General features: G+C 39.1%; 1 protein-coding gene across 3 annotated transcripts in view; it reads left to right on the forward strand.

The window, feature by feature from the left end:
* UGGT2 (UDP-glucose glycoprotein glucosyltransferase 2) overlaps window positions 1-15,561 on the forward strand; it is a 147,037-nt gene that overhangs the window by 23,785 nt on the left and 107,691 nt on the right. For all 3 annotated transcript variants that reach the window (XM_025262666.3, XM_006074284.4, XM_025262667.3), the window contains 2 exons: window positions 1,215-1,311; window positions 13,044-13,116. In XM_025262666.3, the coding sequence (XP_025118451.2) occupies window positions 1,215-1,311; window positions 13,044-13,116 (170 nt within the window). The remainder of the gene's footprint in view (window positions 1-1,214; window positions 1,312-13,043; window positions 13,117-15,561) is intronic.

Consider the following 15,561-nt stretch of genomic DNA (forward strand, 5'->3'; position numbering starts at 1 on the left):
TCCAGATCTTAGTTAAGCCAAGGCATAACATCTTCATAATTCAGTTCAGTCACTCAGTCGTGTCCGACTCTTTGCGACCCCATGAATCACAGCACGCCAGGCCTCCCTGTCCATCACCAACTCCGGAGTCTACCCAAACCCATATCCATCAAGTCGGTGATGCCATCCAGCCATCTAATCCTCTGTCTCCTCCTTCTCCTCCTGCCCCCAATCCTTCCCAGCATTAGGGTCTTTCCCAATTAGTCAACTCTTCGCATGAGGTGGCCAGAGTATGGAGTTTCAGCTTCAACATCAGTCCATCTTCACAGGAATTTGCTAAGTACTAGGTTAAATAGGTTTTCTAACCCATGGAAAAATATGCCAAATGGTAATGATTATAGCACAACTGATAAGAATTCAGTCTAGAAGCCAGAAAGAACCTTAAACATCTTCTAAAGTTTACATGTATTCATCCAGGTTGCTTACTTTTTAAAAAAATATGACTTCTTTTTCTTCTTACGGTAATTTCTAGAAGTACATTTTATGTTTGCCCTTAATATATAAGGTGAAAGAAAGTAAGGTACCAAATTCTGATCACAAATACTTCAGACAACTCAGTTTTAGGCAAATTGTGACCTCTCACTGCAAGGATATGTGCTAACCTGTGGCATTTGGTATATTTTAATCATCGAGAAACATGAAGAAAGAACTGAATAGGGTGCTCAAGGCACTGAGTTTTTTTGTTTCCTTTGCCTCTACTTTCCAGTATTTGCTTTTGGGGACATTCTAGTTGCACTCCATCAAGACAACTAGCAAATGAAAGCACTTACTGGTTTAGGAAATGTTGTGTAGTTCTCCCCAAAGAGTACAGTTTTGTTGAAACTCACTTGTATTGGATCCTCTGTTAATTAACTCATGGGAAGGATGGCAAAATTATCATGGTATAACAGAAAAAGATCAGATACTTTTTTTCATTGTAAGAGTAATTAAAACATTAGTGTCATGACAGAGGTTTTAGAAAGTAAAGAAGTGGTCATCAACAAGTTTCTAGTTCCTTGATAGACTATCTCTAAAGAGAATATAAATATCCCCTGAATAGCAGTATTTCACAGTGATTAAAAACTTCAGTATTAATGATTTACCCTCATGTCCTAACACACAGTCATTCTGAATTCAAAAGCAGGTGTTTGACAAAATATTTTCTTTCTTTTAAAAAAAAAAATGTGTTTGAACAGAAACCATCCTCACAGAAAATGTATTTATCTGGCTATGGTGTGGAGCTAGCGATTAAGAGTACAGAATACAAAGCATTGGATGATACTCAAGTCAAAAGTAAGTTTATTCTCTATATTTGTGTAGAAAAAATTTGGAGGGTTACATACTTCCATTTAATCCTACACATGTTAATTTGAGGCTGGAGGCAATTTAATTTTAAACTAAAATGTATTTCATGTTATTATGCTCTTAGAAATTTCAAAAATTTGGAAGTAGCATATTATTTTGGTTATATTCAATGGCTTCCCAGTCATTTTCAGCAACATATAAAAATTGATACTACATATAGGATTTGTAGAAGCAATAGATGAGGCTGCTTATGACTACGAGGGGGCTCACCCAGTTCAGACTGGCCTGTGATGTACCTAATCATCCCCTGGGGGCAAAGATTGTGGATCTAAAGGGGTTGTGTCATGGTAAACCTGAAACTCACTGGTAAGCACTGCTTTACAAAGCTTGGTCTGAAGTATTTATTTTTAATAAAGTTAGTTTTGTGTTGTGTTTTTGTTTTGAAATGGGATGGGAAAGTCCTGTGAATATTTGATTAGATTGATTAGATCTGCAATCTACCAATCCAGTATCTGTGTTCTGTGTACTGAATGCATGCTCTAGATGAAAGAATCTGGAGACCTAAAAACGGTAAAGAACTTTTCAGATTCTTATGGAAATCTTTTATTACCTGGCTCATTGGAAATGTATTTATACCTGATTCTTGGTTAAGAATTTCTAATTCATTCTGTTACATGCTCTCTGATGCTGCTTCTGCTTCCACTTTGTTTTTCTATTCAAGCTCTGGTCCTGGAGGCCTTGCTCTGATTACAGCTTAGCTCTACTCCCTCCTACTGAGTGTGCTACAGATCAACATCTGTATTATTGCAATTGAAATCCTGCTGGTTACTGAAAAAGTATAGCAGAAATAGTAATACCCAGATTTTTTATATTTCCATATAGCTTGTATATTGCTCTACAGTGCTTTATAATTTAGTGTCTTGTTTAGTGCTTCCCACTGGTAAAGAATCTGTCTGACAGAACAGGAGACATAAGAGACTTGGGTTCAATCCCTGGGTCAGGAAGATCCCCTGGAGGAGAGCATGACAACCCACTCCAGTACTCTTGACTGGAGAATCCTGTGGACAGAGGAGACTGGCGGCCTGCAGTCCATAGGATTGCAAAGAGTCGGACATGACTGAAGTGACTCAACACGCACATGCACACACACATCTTATTTAACAGTCATGGTAGTAACATAGGCATTTTCTTTTTTTTTTTTATTTTATTTTTAAACTTTACATAGGCATTTTCTAACTGTCCTTGGGCTTGTAGAAGTTTCTTTAAAAAGTCATGTGATATTCAACAATAAAACAATTAAAAAAAAGTCATGTGATTACATATATTACCTATATTACAAACTGCAGGTTAACTTTTATCATATATTTGGAATATATCTTCTCTCCATTCTACTTGCCACTCCTTTAGTTCACTTCTTTTTTCCCCGCTTTGCTTATGACTATCAGTCTTCCAACTGACCTTCTCTTCAGGACCCTTAATCCTCTCATCTCCAAAAGAGAATAATCCATCTGTTCTCCACAGTACTTTCTTTTTTTTTTTTTTTTAATTTTATTTTTTAAACTTTACATAATTGTATTAGTTTTGCCAAATATCAAAATGAATCCGCCACAGGTATACATGTGTTCCCCATCCTGAACCCTCCTCCCTCCTCCCTCCCCATACCATCCCTCTGGGTCATCCCAGTGCACCAGCCCCAAGCATCCAGTATCATGCATCGAACCTGGACTGGCAACTCGTTCATACATGATATTTTACATGCTTCAATGCCATTCTCCCAAATCTTCCCACCCTCTCCCTCTCTCACAGAGTCCATAAGACTGTTCTATACATCAGTGTCTCTTTTGCTGTCTCGTACACAGGGTTATTGTTACCATCTTTCTAAATTCCATATATATGCGTTAGTATACTGTATTGGTGTTTTTCTTTCTGGCTTACTTCACTCTGTATAATAGGCTCCAGTTTCATCCACCTCATTAGAACTGATTCAAATGTATTCTTTTTAATGGCTGAGTAATACTCCATTGTGTATATGTACCACAGCTTTCTTATCCATTCATCTGCTGATGGGCATCTAGGTTGCTTCCATGTCCTGGCTATTATAAACAGTGCTGCGATGAACATTGGGGTACACGTGTCTCTTTCCCTTCTGGTTTCCTCAGTGTGTATGCCCAGCAGTGGGATTGCTGGATCATAAGGCAGTTCTATTTCCAGTTTTTTAAGGAATCTCCACACTGTTCTCCATAGTGGCTGTACTAGTTTGCATTCCCACCAACAATGCAAGAGGGTTCCCTTTTCTCCACACCCTCTCCAGCATTTATTGCTTGCAGACTTTTGGATCGCAGCCATTCTGACTGGCATGAAATGGTACCTCATAGTGGTTTTGATTTGCATTTCTCTGATAATGAGTGATGTTGAGCATCTTTTCATGTGTTTGTTAGCCATCTGTATGTCTTCTTTGGAGAAATGTCTATTTAGTTCTTTGGCCCATTTTTTGATTGGGTCATTTATTTTTCTGGAGTTGAGCTGTAGGAGTTGCTTGTATATTTTTGAGATTAGTTGTTTGTCAGTTGCTTCATTTGCTATTATCTTCTCCCATTCTGAAGGCTGCCTTTTCACCTTGCTAATAGTTTCCTTTGATGTGCAGAAGCTTTTAAGGTTAATTAGGTCCCATTTGTTTATTTTTGCTTTTATTTCCAATATTCTGGGAGGTGGGTCATAGAGGATCCTGCTGTGATGTATGTCAGAGAGTGTTTTGCCTATGTTCTCCTCTAGGAGTTTTATAGTTCCTGGTCTTACATTTAGATCTTTAATCCATTTTGAGTTTATTTTTGTGTATGGTGTTAGAAAGTGTTCTAGTTTCATTCTTTTACAAGTGGTTGACCAGTTTTCCCAGCACCACTTGTTAAAGAGATTGTCTTTAATCCATTGTATATTCTTGCCTCCTTTGTCAAAGATAAGGTGTCCATATGTGCGTGGATTTATCTCTGGGCTTTCTATTTTGTTCCATTGATCTATATTTCTGTCTTTGTGCCAGTACCATACTGTCTTGATAACTGTGGCTTTGTAGTAGAGCCTGAAGTCAGGTAGGTTGATTCCTCCAGTTCCATTCTTCTTTCTCAAGATCGCTTTGGCTATTCGAGGTTTTTTGTATTTCCATACAAATTGTGAAATTATTTGTTCTAGCTCTGTGAAGAATACTGTTGGTAGCTTGTTAGGGATTGCGTTGAATCTATAGATTGCTTTGGGTAGTATACTCATTTTCACTATATTGATTCTTCCAATCCATGAACATGGTATATTTCTCCATCTGTTAGTGTCCTCTTTGATTTCTTTCACCAGTGTTTTATAGTTTTCTATATATAGGTCTTTAGTTTCTTTAAGTAGATATATTCCTAAGTATTTTATTCTTTCCGTTGCAATGGTGAATGGAATTGTTTCCTTAATTTCTTTTTCTGTTTTCTCATTATTAGTATATAGGAATGCAAGGGATTTCTGGGTGTTGATTTTATATCCTGCAACTTTACTATAGTCATTGATTAGTTCTAGTAATTTTCTGGTGGAGTCTTTAGGGTTTTCTATGTATAGAGGATCATGTCATCTGCAAATAGTGAGAGTTTTACTTCTTTTCCGATTTGGATTCCTTTTATTTCTTTTTCTGCTCTGATTGCTGTGGCCAAAACTTCCAAAACTATGTTGAATAGTAATGGTGAAAGTGGGCACCCTTGTCTTGTTCCTGACTTTAGAGGAAATGCTTTCAATTTTTCACCATTGAGGATAATGTTTGCTGTGGGTTTGTCATATATAGCTTTGATTATGTTGAGGTATGTTCCTTCTATTCCTGCTCTCTGGAGAGTTTTTATCATAAATGGATGTTGAATTTTGTCAAAGGCTTTCTCTGCATCTATTGAGATGATCATATGGTTTTTATTTTTCAATTTGTTAATGTGGTGTATTACATTGATTGATTTGCGGATATTGAAGAATCCTTGCATCCCTGGGATAAAGCCCACTTGGTCATGGTGTATGATCTTTTTAATGTGTTGTTGGATTCTGATTGCTAGAATTTTGTTAAGGATTTTTGCATCTATGTTCATCAGTGATATTGGCCTGTAGTTTTCTTTTTTTGTGGGATCTTTGTCAGGTTTTGGTATTAGGGTGATGGTGGCCTCATAGAATGAGTTTGGAAGTTTACCATCCTCTGCAATTTTCTGGAAGAGTTTGAGCAGGATAGGTGTTAGCTCTTCTCTAAATCCACAGTACTTTCTGATTGAACTTCCTGTGTTCAATCAGAACTTCTGACTTTGTGATTCTACCAATTAAAAACCCTTAGTTACCTAAATAACTAAGTAACCCTAGTGGTTCCTTGTAACCTCCTCATAAATTAAAGTCCTGTAACACAATGGAGCTTTCCACAGCTTGGCCTCTTTCGGCCTTCTTACTGCCTCTCAGACCTCTCATTTGTACCCTGTGGTCCTGTAACACTGCACTACTGTACAGAACAATTTTCTGTTTCCTGGATGGGTCCATGTGTTGCTCTGTGCCAAGGCTTTATGACCTCTGGAGTACTTTCATCCCTTAGCATATGCTGTTCCTCTGCCTGAAACCTTCCTTCCACCTCTTACTTGTCTAAGGCCTGCTCATCTTTTAAGAATTATATGTCTCAGTCAGTACCTCTGAGATGGCTGCCTATGTTCCTGCTCTGTCAGAGGAGGATTTTTCCATTTTCTGTATTCCATATATTTTGTCCTTCCTTTTGGAAAAGTTTTAAACAGTCTGTTAAAGCTGTCTGTTTGTCTCTCTCATTTACCACCCAGTAAGGTTTGTGTCTTTTGCATGTCTCCTCATGGTGTCTATCTGGCAGGCAGTGGGCATTATAGAAGGCAGTCAGTAAATGTTTACCTGATTAAAGCATTCCAGGGTTTTTAGTTGTGGTCTTAGAAGTCCAGACTCTCAGACGAATAAGAAAGGAAAAGTGTACTTTATGCCCTCTGATGAAACATAGCCCCTTGCTGTAAAAGGTCACAGATTCTTACAACCTGAAGTACCCTTAAATACACCCTTACTACACTGTATACTATAACAATTTGGTAAGTAAAGGAGAGGGGAAGGGAAATGAATATAAAATATATCTTTATCCTTTGAGACCATGAGTTTTGGTGTCAATCTAAAGGTTTCATGATTATGTCTGAAGGTGTCAGAAATATGTGAAAACTCCTGTATGTTTTAGGGTTTAGATTTCTTGTTGGCATAAGAGTAAGCCCAGGGTTTCTTGCAGACTTCTTGGTTTATCAGTTCACTCTAGTTCAATTGCTCATTAGAGTCTGACACTTTGCGACCCCATGGACTGCAGCACACCAGGCCTCTCTGTCCCTCACCAACTCCTGGAGTTTACTCAAACTCATGTCCATTGAGTCAGTGATGCTCTCCAACCATCTTCTCCTCTGTCGTCCCTCTCTCATCGTGCCTTCAATCTTTCCCAGCATCAGGGTCTTTTCCAGAGAGTCAGTTCTTCGAATCAGGTGGCCAAAGGATTGGAGTTTCAGCTTCAGCATCAGTCCTTCAAATGAATATTCAGGACGGATTTCCTTTAGGATGGACTGGTTGGATCTCATTGCAGTCCAAGGGACTCTCAAGAGTCTTCTCCAACACCACAGTTCAAAAGCATCAATTCTTCAATGCTCAGCTTTCCTTATAGTCCAACTCTCACATCCATACATGACTACGGGAAAAACCATAGCTTTGACTAGGTGAACCTTTGTTGGCAAAGTAATGTCTCTGCTTTTTAATATACTATCTAGCTTGGTCATAACTTTTCTTCCAAGGAGTAAGCATCTTTTAATTGCATGGCTGCAGTCACCTTCTGCAGTGATTTTGGAGCCCCCAAAAATAAAGTGTCACTTTCCACTCTTTCCCCATCTATTTGCCATGAAGTAATGGGACCAGACCATGATCTTAGTTTTCTGAATGTTGAGTTTTAAGCCAACTTTTTCACTCTCCTCTCAAGAAGCTCTTTAGTCTTCTTCACTTTCTGCCATAAGGGTGGTGTCATCTGCATATCTGAGGTTATTGATATTTCTCACAGAAATCTTGCTTCCAGCTTGTGTTTCATCCAGTCCAGCATTTCTCATGATGTACTCTGCATACAAGTTAAATCAGCAGGGTGACAATATACAGCCTTGACATACTCCTTTCCCTGTTTGGAACCAGTCTGTTGTTCCATGTCCAGTTCTAACTGCTGCTTCCTGACCTGCATACAGGTTTCTCAAGAGGCAGCTCAGGTGGTCTGGTATTCCCATCACTTTCAGAATTTTCCACAGTCTTTTGTGATCCACACAGTCAAAGCCTTTGAAATAGTCAATAAAGCAGAAGTAAATGTTTTTCTGTAACTCGCTCGCTTTTTCAGTGATCCAACAGATGTTGGGATTTGACCTGTGGTTCCTCTGCCTTTTCTAAAACCAGCTTGAACATCTATCTGGAAGTTTACGGTTCACATACTGTTCAGTTTGACTTGGAGAATTTTGAGCATTGCTTTACTAGCGTGTGAGATGAGTGCAATTGTGCGGTAGTTTGAGCATTCTCTGGCATTGCCTTTCTTTGGGATTGGAATGAAAACTGACCTTTTCTAGTCCTGTGGTCACTGCTGAGTTTTCCAAATGTGCTGGCATATTGAGTGCGGCATTTTCACAACATCATGTTTTAGGATTTGAAATAGGTAAACTGGAATTCAGTCACCTCCACTAGCTTTGTTTGTAGTGATGCTTCCTAAAGCCCACTTGACTTTGCATCCCAGGATGTCTGGCTCTAGATGAGTGATCACACCATTGTGTTTATTTGGATCATGAAGATTTTTGTTCTTCTTGCCACCTCCTCTTAATATCTTCTGCTTCTGTTAGGTCCCTACCATTTCTGTCCTTTATTGTGCCCATCTTTGCATGAAATGTTCTCTTGGTATCTCTGGTTTTCTTGAAGAGATCTCTAGTCTTTCCCATTCTATTGTTTTCCTCTATTTCTTTGCATTGATCACTGAGGAAGGCTTTCTTATCTCTCTTTGCTATTCTATGGAACTCTGCATTCAAATGGATATATCTTTTCTTTTCTCTTTGCCTTTTGCTTCTCTTCTTTTTATAGCTGTTTGTAAGGCCTCTTCAGACAACCATTTTGCCTTTAGACATTTCTGTTTCCTGGAGATGGTCTTGATCACTGCCTGCTGTTCAGCGTCACAAACCTCCATCCATAGTTCTTCAGGCACTCTGTCTATCAGATCTAATCCCTTGAATCTATTTTTCATTTACGCTGTATAATCGTAAGGGATTTGATTTAAGTCATAACTGAATCGTCTAGTGGTTTTCCCTACTTTCTTCAGTTTAAGTCTGGATTTGGCAATAAGGAGTTCATGGTCAATGCCATAGTCAGCTCCTGGTCTTGTTTTTGCTGACTGTATAGAAGTTCTCCATCTTTGGCTACAAAGAATATAATTGATCTGATTTTGGTATTGACCATCTGGTGATGTCCATGTGTAGAGTCTTCTCTTGTGTTGTTGGAAGAGGGTGTTTGCTATGACCAGTGCGTTCTCTTGGCAAAACTCTGTTAGCCTTTGCCCTGCTTCTTTCTGTACCCTAAGGCCAAATTTGCCTGTTACTCCAGCTGTTTCTTGACTTCCTACTTTTGCATTCCAGTCTGCTATAATGAAAAGGACATCTTTTTTGGTTGTTAGTTCTAGAAGGTCTTGTAGGTCTTCATAGAACCGTTCAGCTTCAGCTTCTTCAGCATTACTGGTCAGAATATCAGTTCAGTCCAATTCAGTCACCCAGTCATGTCTGACTCTTTGTGACCCCACAGACCGCAGCACGCCAGGCCTCCCTGTCCATCATCAACTCCCAGAGTTTACTCAAACTCATGTCCACTGAGTCGGTGATGCCATCCAACCATCTCATCCTCTTTCGTCCCCTTCTCCTCCCACCTCCAATCTTTCCCAGCATTAGGGTTTTTTCAAATGAGTCAGCTCTTTGCATCAGGTAGCCAAAGAACTGGAGTTTCAGCTTCAACATCAGTCTTTCAATGAACACTCAGGACTGATCTCCTTTAAGATGGACTGGTTGGATCTCCTTGTAGTCCAAGGGACTCTCAAGAGTCTTCTCCAACACCTCAGTTCAAAAGCATCAATTCTTTGGCGCTCAGCCTTCTTTAATGTCCAACTCTCACATGCATACACGACTACTTGAAAAACCATAGCCTTGACTAGAGGGACCTTTGTTGGCAAAGTAATGTCTCTGCTTTTGAATATGCTGTCTAGGTTGTTCATAACTGTCCTTCCACAGAGTAAGCATCTTTTAATTTCATGGCTGCAGTCATCATCTGCTGTGATTTTAGAGCCTGAAAAAATTAAATCTGCTGTTTCCACTCTTTACCCATCTATTTGCCGTGAGGTGCTTCTGCGAGAAGCCATGATCTTAGTTTTCTGAATGTTTAGCTTTAAGCCAACTTTTTCACTCTCCTCTTTCACTTTGATCAAGAGGCTCTTTAGTTCTTCTTCACTTTCTGCCTTAAAGGTGGTGTCATCTGCATAGACTTGGATTACCGTGATATTGAATGGCTTGCCTTGGAAATGAACAGAGACCATTCTGTCATTTTTGAGATTGCATCCAAGTACTGCATTTTGGACTCTTTTGTTGACTATAATGGCTACTCCATTTCTTCAAAGGCATTCTTGCCCACAGTAGTAGATACAATGTTAATCTGAGTTATTAAGAGGTGGCAACAATACACTGAAGAACTATACAAAAGAAAACTTCATGGCCCAGACAGTCAAGATGGTGTGATCACTTACCTAGAGCCAGACATCCTGGAATGTGAAGTCAAGTGGGCCTTAGGAAGTATAACTACGAAAAAAGCTAGTGGAGGAGATGGAATTCCAGTTGAGCTATTTCAAATCCTGAAAGATGATGCTGTGAAAGTGCTGCATGCAATGTGCCAGCAAATTTGGAAAACTCAGCAGTGGCTACAGGACTGGAAAAGGTTGGTTTTCATTCCAACACAAAGAAAGGCAATGCCAAAGAATGCTCAAACTACCGCACAATTGCACTCATCTCACACGCTAGTAAAGTGATGCTCAAATTCTCCAAGCCAGGCTTCAGCAATACATGAACAGTGAATTTCCAAATGTTCAAGCTGGATTTAGAAGAGGCAGGGGAACCAGAGATCAAGTTGCCAACATCTGCTGGATTATGGAAAAAGGAAGAGAGTTCCAGAAAAACATCTATTTCTGCTTTATTTACTATGCCAAAGCCTTTGACTGTGGGGATCACAGTATACTGTGGAAAATTCTGAAAGAGATGGGAATACCAGACCACCTGACCTGCCTCTTGAGAAACCTGTATGCAGGTCAGGAAACAACAGAACTGGACATGAAACAACAGACTGGTTCCAAATAGGAAAAGGAGTACGCCAAGGCTATATATTGTCACCCTGCTTATTTAACTCATATGCAGAGTACATCATGAGAAATGCTGGGCTGGAGGAAGCACAAGCTGGAATCAAGATTGCCAGGAGAAATATCAATAACCTCAGATATGCAGATAACACCACCCTTATGGCAGAAATTGAAGAAGAACTGAAGACCTCTTGATGAAAGTGAAAGAGGAGAGTGAAAAAGTTGGCTTAAAGCTCAACATTCAGAAAACTAAGATCATGGCATCTGGTCTCGTCAGTTCATGGCAAATAGATGGGGAAACAGTGACTGTAGTTTTCTGGGCTCCAAAATCACTGCAGATGGTGATTGCAGCCATGAAATTAAAGACGCTTACTCCTTGGAAGGAAAGTTATGACCAACCTAGACAGCGTATTAAAAAGCAGAGACATTACTTTGCCAACAAAGGTCCATCTAGTCAAGGCTATGGTTTTTCAAGCAGTTGTGTGTGCGTGTTAGAGTTGGACTATAAAGAAAGCTGAGCACCAAAGAGCTGATGCTTTTGAACTGTGGTGTTCGAGAAGACTCTTGAGAGCCCCTGGACTGCAAGGAGATCCAACCAGTCCATCTTAAAGGAGATGAGTCCTGGGTTTTCTTTGGAAGGACTGACGTTGAAGCTGAAACTCCAAAACTTTGGCCATCTGATGCAAAGAGCTGACTCATTTGAAAAGACTCTGATGCTGGGAAAGATTGAGAGCAGGAGGAGAAGGGGATGACAGAAGATAAGATGGTTGGATGGCATCACCGACTCAATGGACATGGGTTTGGGTGGACTCCAGGAGTTGGTGAAGGACAGGGAGGCCTGGCGTGCTACGGTTCATGGGGTCACAAAAAGTTGGACATGACTGAGCAAATGAACTGAACTGAACTCAGTTAAATTCATCTATTCCAGTCCATTTTAGTTCGCTGCTTCCTAAAATGTCAATGTTCATTCTTGCCATCTCCTGTTTGACCACTTCCAATTTGTCCTGATTCATGGACCTAACATTCCAGGTTCCTATGCAGTATTGCCCTTTATAGTATCAGACTTGACTTCTGTCACCAGACACATTCACAACTGGGTGGTGTTTTTGCCTTGGCTCTGTCTCTTCATTCTTTGTGAAGTTATTTCTCCACTGTTCGCCAGTAGCATATTAGGCATCTACTGACCTGGGGAGTTCATCTTTCAGTGTCCTATTTTTTTGCCTTTTCATACTGTTCATGGGGTTCTCGAGGCAAGACTACTGAAGTGGTTTGCCATTCCCTTCTCCAGTGGACCACATTTTGTCAGAACTCTCCACTATGACCTGTTCATCTTGGGTGGCCCTAAATGGCATGGCTCATAATTTCCTTGAGTTAGACAAGGCTCTGGTCCATGTGATCAGATTGGTTAGTTTTCTGTGCTTGTAGTTTTCAGTCTGTCTGCTCTGATGGAGAAGGGTAAGAGGCTTATGGAAGCTTCCTGATGGGAGAGACTGACTGAGGTGGAAACTGGGTCTTGTTCTGATGGGTGGAGCCTTGTTCAGTAAATCTTTAATCCAATTTTCTGTTGATGGGTGGGGCTGTGTTCCCTTCTTGTTATTTCAGTTCAGTTCAGTGCTCAGTCATGTCCAACTCTTTGCGATCCCATGAATCACAGCACGCCAGGATTCCCTGTCCATCACCAACTCCCAGAGTTCACCCAAACTCATATCCATCGAGTTGGTGATGCAATCCAGCCATCTCATCCTCTGTTTTCCCCTTTTCCTCCTGCCCCGAATCCCTCTCAGCATCAGGGTCTTTTCCAGTGAGTCAGCTCTTCACGTGAGGTGGCCAAAGTATTGGAGTTTCAGCTTCACCATCAGTCCTTCCAATAAACACCCTTGTTATTTACCTGTGACCAAACTATGGTGAAGGTAATGAAGATAATGGTGACCTCCTTCAAAAGGTCCCATGCATGCACTGCTACACTCAGTGCGCCCCACCCTTCAGAGGCCAACCCATGCCTCTGCTGGAGACTTGGACACTTTGGGCAAGTCTGGATCAGTCTCTTGGTTTATCACTCTAGTATAAAATAAAGCTTGACTACAAGATGATCTATAGAGCATATAGCTGGTTGTAAAGTATTTAGTAGTCAAGCTTGTTTACTAAGAGAGCACACTCTTGTATCATTAGACTGATCCATGAAAGAGAAGGTAAAAAAAATGCAATTTGATTTTGAGTTCTAATTTTTTATCACATATTCCTCTTCCAGTCTGAAATATGTTCATTTTATGTTTTTGTTTCCAAAATATAGCTGTGGCTAATACTACTGCAGAAGATGTTACTGAAACAAATGAAGTTCAAGGATTTCTTTTTGGGAAATTAAAGTAAGTCTGAATAGAAATGAAACTATTACTATACTATTAAACTTGTTTTTAAAGAAATAGATTCAATATGTTGTGTTGGCATATGTTTCACATTCTGAATGTACATATTACTGTTTTTATTACAAAAGTAACACAGGGTTAATGCAAAAAAGCTCAAAATTGAAAAATAATCACTAATTCCACAGGATAATGAGTATGATTAGAGATAATGGAAATTGAAAATGATCAGAGTTATCTCTGGCAAAAACTAAAAAAAAAAAACCTGTAGAATCTTTTCTGATGGGTTACACAATTCATAGTTTTTATTGCCTTTTTAGCATAAAAAAATCAGCACTTTTATGTCTTAAAAGAGAAAATATTTATTTCCCTAAATTTCTGTCGCAAGATTGCCATATTAAATACCTTTTAACTTCTGGTCTTCATTTTATATACACATATAAGTAACCTTTCCAAAAGTAAACTTCTCCTGCTTTGCTTTTCCTGCATCATTGAATGAAGACAAGGAATAGGATGGTGAGTGCTCTCTGAATGTTAACAGATGGGAATTTTAGTTTTATGTGTGGTTTTTCTTACTAACAAGAAGGGCAAGTTTGTGATTCCATTATAAAGGCAAAATTAATTAAAAATAAAGAACCATTTTTATTAATATCTTTAGTTCTTATTTAATATTACAAATATGTATAAAGGATACTTACATCAGTTCTGTGAGGAGACAATTGTACAGAGCAAGGGCAACATTTTTGGACATTATATTGCTTTATACAGATGACTGAATTACATTTCTGTAGTTTGCTGGACAATTCTATGCTTGTAATCTGTTAATGCTTCTTGTAAAATGGATTTAAGGAAGGTTTTTATTTAGTAGATAACATTTTTATTCCATTTCCAGCTATGTCTCACATTGTAGAATCCATACTTTCTTAAACATAACTATTTATGGGAATAAATTGCTTGTATTCCAAAAAGCCTTTGGAACCCTGGGATATTAGTTTTTTTGGAGAGGAAGTACCCAGGTTTTACATAATTGATTTAAGCAAAAAGCTTTTGCTTTGAGGTATTGTATGAATAATGTCTTTTTGCCTGGATTACATACATAATTTTACCAGTGAAAATTATCATTAAGCTTATGATTAAAGATGAAAAGCAACACAACAGCTCTTACAAACTTAATATTACTCTGTAACAAAATATTGTGAAAGGAGTGGTAAATTCATAATGAACCTCTTTTCAAAGAAGTTCTATTGCTTTTTCACTGTAAGAGCAGTCTTGATTAGTTTTTAAAATGTAGTCCCACATTGGAATAAAATTTCAACATAGAACATTGCAGTACATGTATTACAGTTAACTATAAGATGACTCCATTTATGTATGCATGTTCTGTACATTTAGTTTTTCTCTCACTTTAAAATACTCATTTCTCCTTACTGTTGAAAATACAAAATTTATTTATAAATTGTGCCAATAGCTAGATAAACTTTTTTGAAAAGAATTCTCTCTAATAATAGGAAGTGGTACTATGTGTTGAGTTCATGAGAGATTGGAGAATAAGATGATAATTTTTATTACATGTATGGTAAAATGCCATTCTTCTGCATTATTATTTGTCAGTCTTTAAGAATACCTCAGTTCAGTTCAGTTGCTCAGTCATGTCCGACTCTTTGTGCCCCCATGAACTGCAGCACGCCAGGCCTCCCTGTCCATCATCAACTCCCGGAGTCCACCCAAACCCAAACCCATGTCCATTGAGTCAGTGATGCCATCCAACCATTTCATCCTTTGTTATCCCCTTCTCCGCATGCCTTCAATCTTTCCCAGCATCATGGTCTTTTCAAAAGAGTCAGTTCTTCTCATCAAGTGGCCAAAGTATTGGAGTTTCAGCTTCAGCATCAGTCCTTCCAATGAATATTCAGGACTGATTTCCTTTAGGATGGACTGGTAGAATCTCTTGCTGTCCAAGGGACTCTTCAAGAGTCTTCTCCTATACCACAGTTCAAAAGCATCAATTCTTCGGTGCTCAGCTTTCTTTATAGTCCAACTCTCACATCCATACGTGATTACTGGAAAAACCGTAGCCTTGACTAGATGGACCTTTGTTGGCAAAGTAATGTCTCTGCTTTTTAATATGCTATTTAGGTTGGTCATAACTTTCCTTCCAAGGAGTAAGCGTCTTTTAATTTCATGGCTGTAGTCACCATCTGCAGTGATTTTGGAGCCCCCAAAAATAAAGTCTGTCACTGTTTCCACTGTTTCCCCATCTATTTGCCATGAAGTTGTGGGACCAGATGCCATGATCTTAGTTTTCTGAATATTGAGTTTTACATCAACTTTTTCACTTTCCTCTTTCATTTTCATCAAGAGGCTCTTTAGTTCTTCTTTGCTTTCTGCCATAAGGGTGGTGTCATCTGCATATCTGAGGTTGTTGACATTTCTCCCGGCAATCTTGAT

This window comes from Bubalus bubalis, chromosome 13 (genome assembly GCF_019923935.1).
Source record: "Bubalus bubalis isolate 160015118507 breed Murrah chromosome 13, NDDB_SH_1, whole genome shotgun sequence".
NCBI classification, from domain to species: domain Eukaryota; kingdom Metazoa; phylum Chordata; class Mammalia; order Artiodactyla; family Bovidae; genus Bubalus; species Bubalus bubalis.